Below are 2,188 nucleotides of genomic sequence, written 5' to 3'. Positions count from 1 at the left end.
AAGGAAAATGTTGCCCGAATTCATCTAGAATTATGTTTTATTTTCTTATATTTAAATTATGTTGTGCTTGCATTGTTCTTCTTTGATTGGTATAGGGAAGCTCTGTCAAAATTTAAGTTAAAAAGTTAGTATATTAATAGGAATATGATAACGCTAAAAATTTGTTATGGGAATTTTCTACGTGCAGGAGGATTTTAGTCCAATTTTAGGGAAACCTCTGTCAAATTTTTTTATAGGAAATAGACAAGAGTTGGATAACAAAGGACAGGCTTTCAAAAGAGTATGAAGAGGGAGTTGACAACTTTATTAAGTTAGCCTTAGAAAATACAACGGATCCTTCCAAAGTTCATTGTCCCTGTAGAAAATGTTCAAATTTGAAAAAATTAGACATAATGGAGATAAAGAGTCATCTATACTTTAACGGAATGGACCAAACATATGTCAAGTGGATTTGGCATGGGGAAGAAGATGATTCTAAAAATAATGTTCCCAATGAAAGAAAGCAATTTGATCAAGTATTTGATGACCCTATAGAGATGGTGAGAGATGCAGATGAACGTTTTGTTGATAAGCCTGAAGAATTTTTGAAATTCTTAGAAGATGCAGAGAAACCAATGTTTCTCGGGGCACCTTTGTCAAAATTAGTTGTTTTAGTAAAACTATACAACTTGAAAGCTGGTAGTAGTTGGAGTGACACAAGTTTTACAAAGTTATTAACTTTATTAAAAGAAATTTTACCGAAAGACAATGAATTGCCTTCCTCGCTTTATGAAGCAAAAAAAACATTGTGCACATTAGGAATGGAGTATAGCAAGATTCATGCTTGTCCAAATGATTGTGTTCTATATCGAAATCAATATGAGAGTGCATCTGAGTGCCCCGTATGTAAAACATCTAGATGGAAAAAAAATAAGAACAACAAAGAATGTAAGAAAGGGATTCCAGCAAAAGTATTGTGGTATTTGCCACCAATACCTAGGTTTATACGTTTGTTTCGAAATCCCGAACATGCCGAAAGTCTACGATGGCATGAGGATGGAAGGATCAAAGATGACAAATTGCGTCATCCAGCTGATTCCCCAGCTTGGAAAGAAGTGGATGAACTATGGCCTCAAATAAGAGAGGATCCTAGAAATCTTCAACTTGGTCTTTCTGCAGATGGCATCAATCCATTCAGCAATATGAGCTCATCTTATAGTTGTTGGCCAGTGATTCTATGTATTTACAATCTTCCTCCTTGGTTGTGTATGAAAAGAAGATTCACAATGTTAACTTTGTTGATATCAGGTCCCAAGAAACCTGGAAATGATATAGATATCTATTTGGCACCTTTGATAGATGACTTGAAGGTGTTGTGGAGCGGAATTGATTGTTATGATTCTTTTAAAAAAGAAAATTTTATACTTAGAGGTGTACTCTTGTGGACAATCAATGACTTTCCTGCTTATGGTAATTTATCGGGATGTTTTGTGAAAGGATATAAAGGATGTCCGATATGTGGTGAACAAACAAGCGCCACAAGATTAGAACATTGTAGGAAGATGTGCTATATGGGTCATAGAAGGTTTCTACCAGAAAAACATTATTACCGGAAGCAAAAATTAGCATTTAATGGTGAGCAAGAGTTGCGAGAAGCGCCTACACCAATGACTGGAGAAGCTGTCTATGAAGAGATTCGTTTAATATAAAATAAATTTGGTAAGCCTGTGGAAAAGGTCGATGAAAGTGTAGAGACAAAGGGGAAAAAGAAAGGCAAATGTAAAACAAACATCAAACGAAAGCGCAATAAGAAAGATCAACTAGCAGAAGATTCAAAGAATACTACATGTTGGAAGAAGAAATCAATTTTATTTGAATTGGAATATTGGAGACATTTGTTAGTAAGACATAATCTTGACGTCATGCACATTGAGACTACGTAGTCAAGCTGAACAATTTGAAGTAGAAAGAAAACAAGAAAGAGAAGAACGAGAACAAGAACGAGAGTTGTTTTTGACAAAGTTTACAGAATTAGTAAATCAAATTTCATCATTAAAAGGAAGTGAAGTGAGTTTGCCTACGATAGTTTCACCAACAAGTGAAACCCTATGCCAATTAAGGTGGTAAATGAGTCTTTAGTTTCTTCAAAGGTATTTTATTCTTCACCTATTCATATTATTATTGAAGAAAATATCTATTATGACATAAA

General features: G+C 34.3%; 1 protein-coding gene across 1 annotated transcript; it reads left to right on the top strand.

The window, feature by feature from the left end:
- Positions 1-392: 392 nt before the first annotated feature.
- Positions 393-1,688, top strand: LOC133815423 (uncharacterized). The gene has a single exon (XM_062248266.1). It carries the CDS (start codon positions 393-395, stop codon positions 1,686-1,688), a length of 1,296 nt encoding a protein of 431 aa, XP_062104250.1.
- The last annotated feature ends 500 nt before the right edge of the window (positions 1,689-2,188 follow it).

Source organism: Humulus lupulus, chromosome 2, assembly GCF_963169125.1.
Source record: "Humulus lupulus chromosome 2, drHumLupu1.1, whole genome shotgun sequence".
NCBI classification, from domain to species: Eukaryota; Viridiplantae; Streptophyta; class Magnoliopsida; order Rosales; family Cannabaceae; genus Humulus; species Humulus lupulus.
The sequence above is the reverse complement of the archived record's forward strand: the minus strand, read 5'-3'. Positions and strand labels throughout refer to the sequence as shown.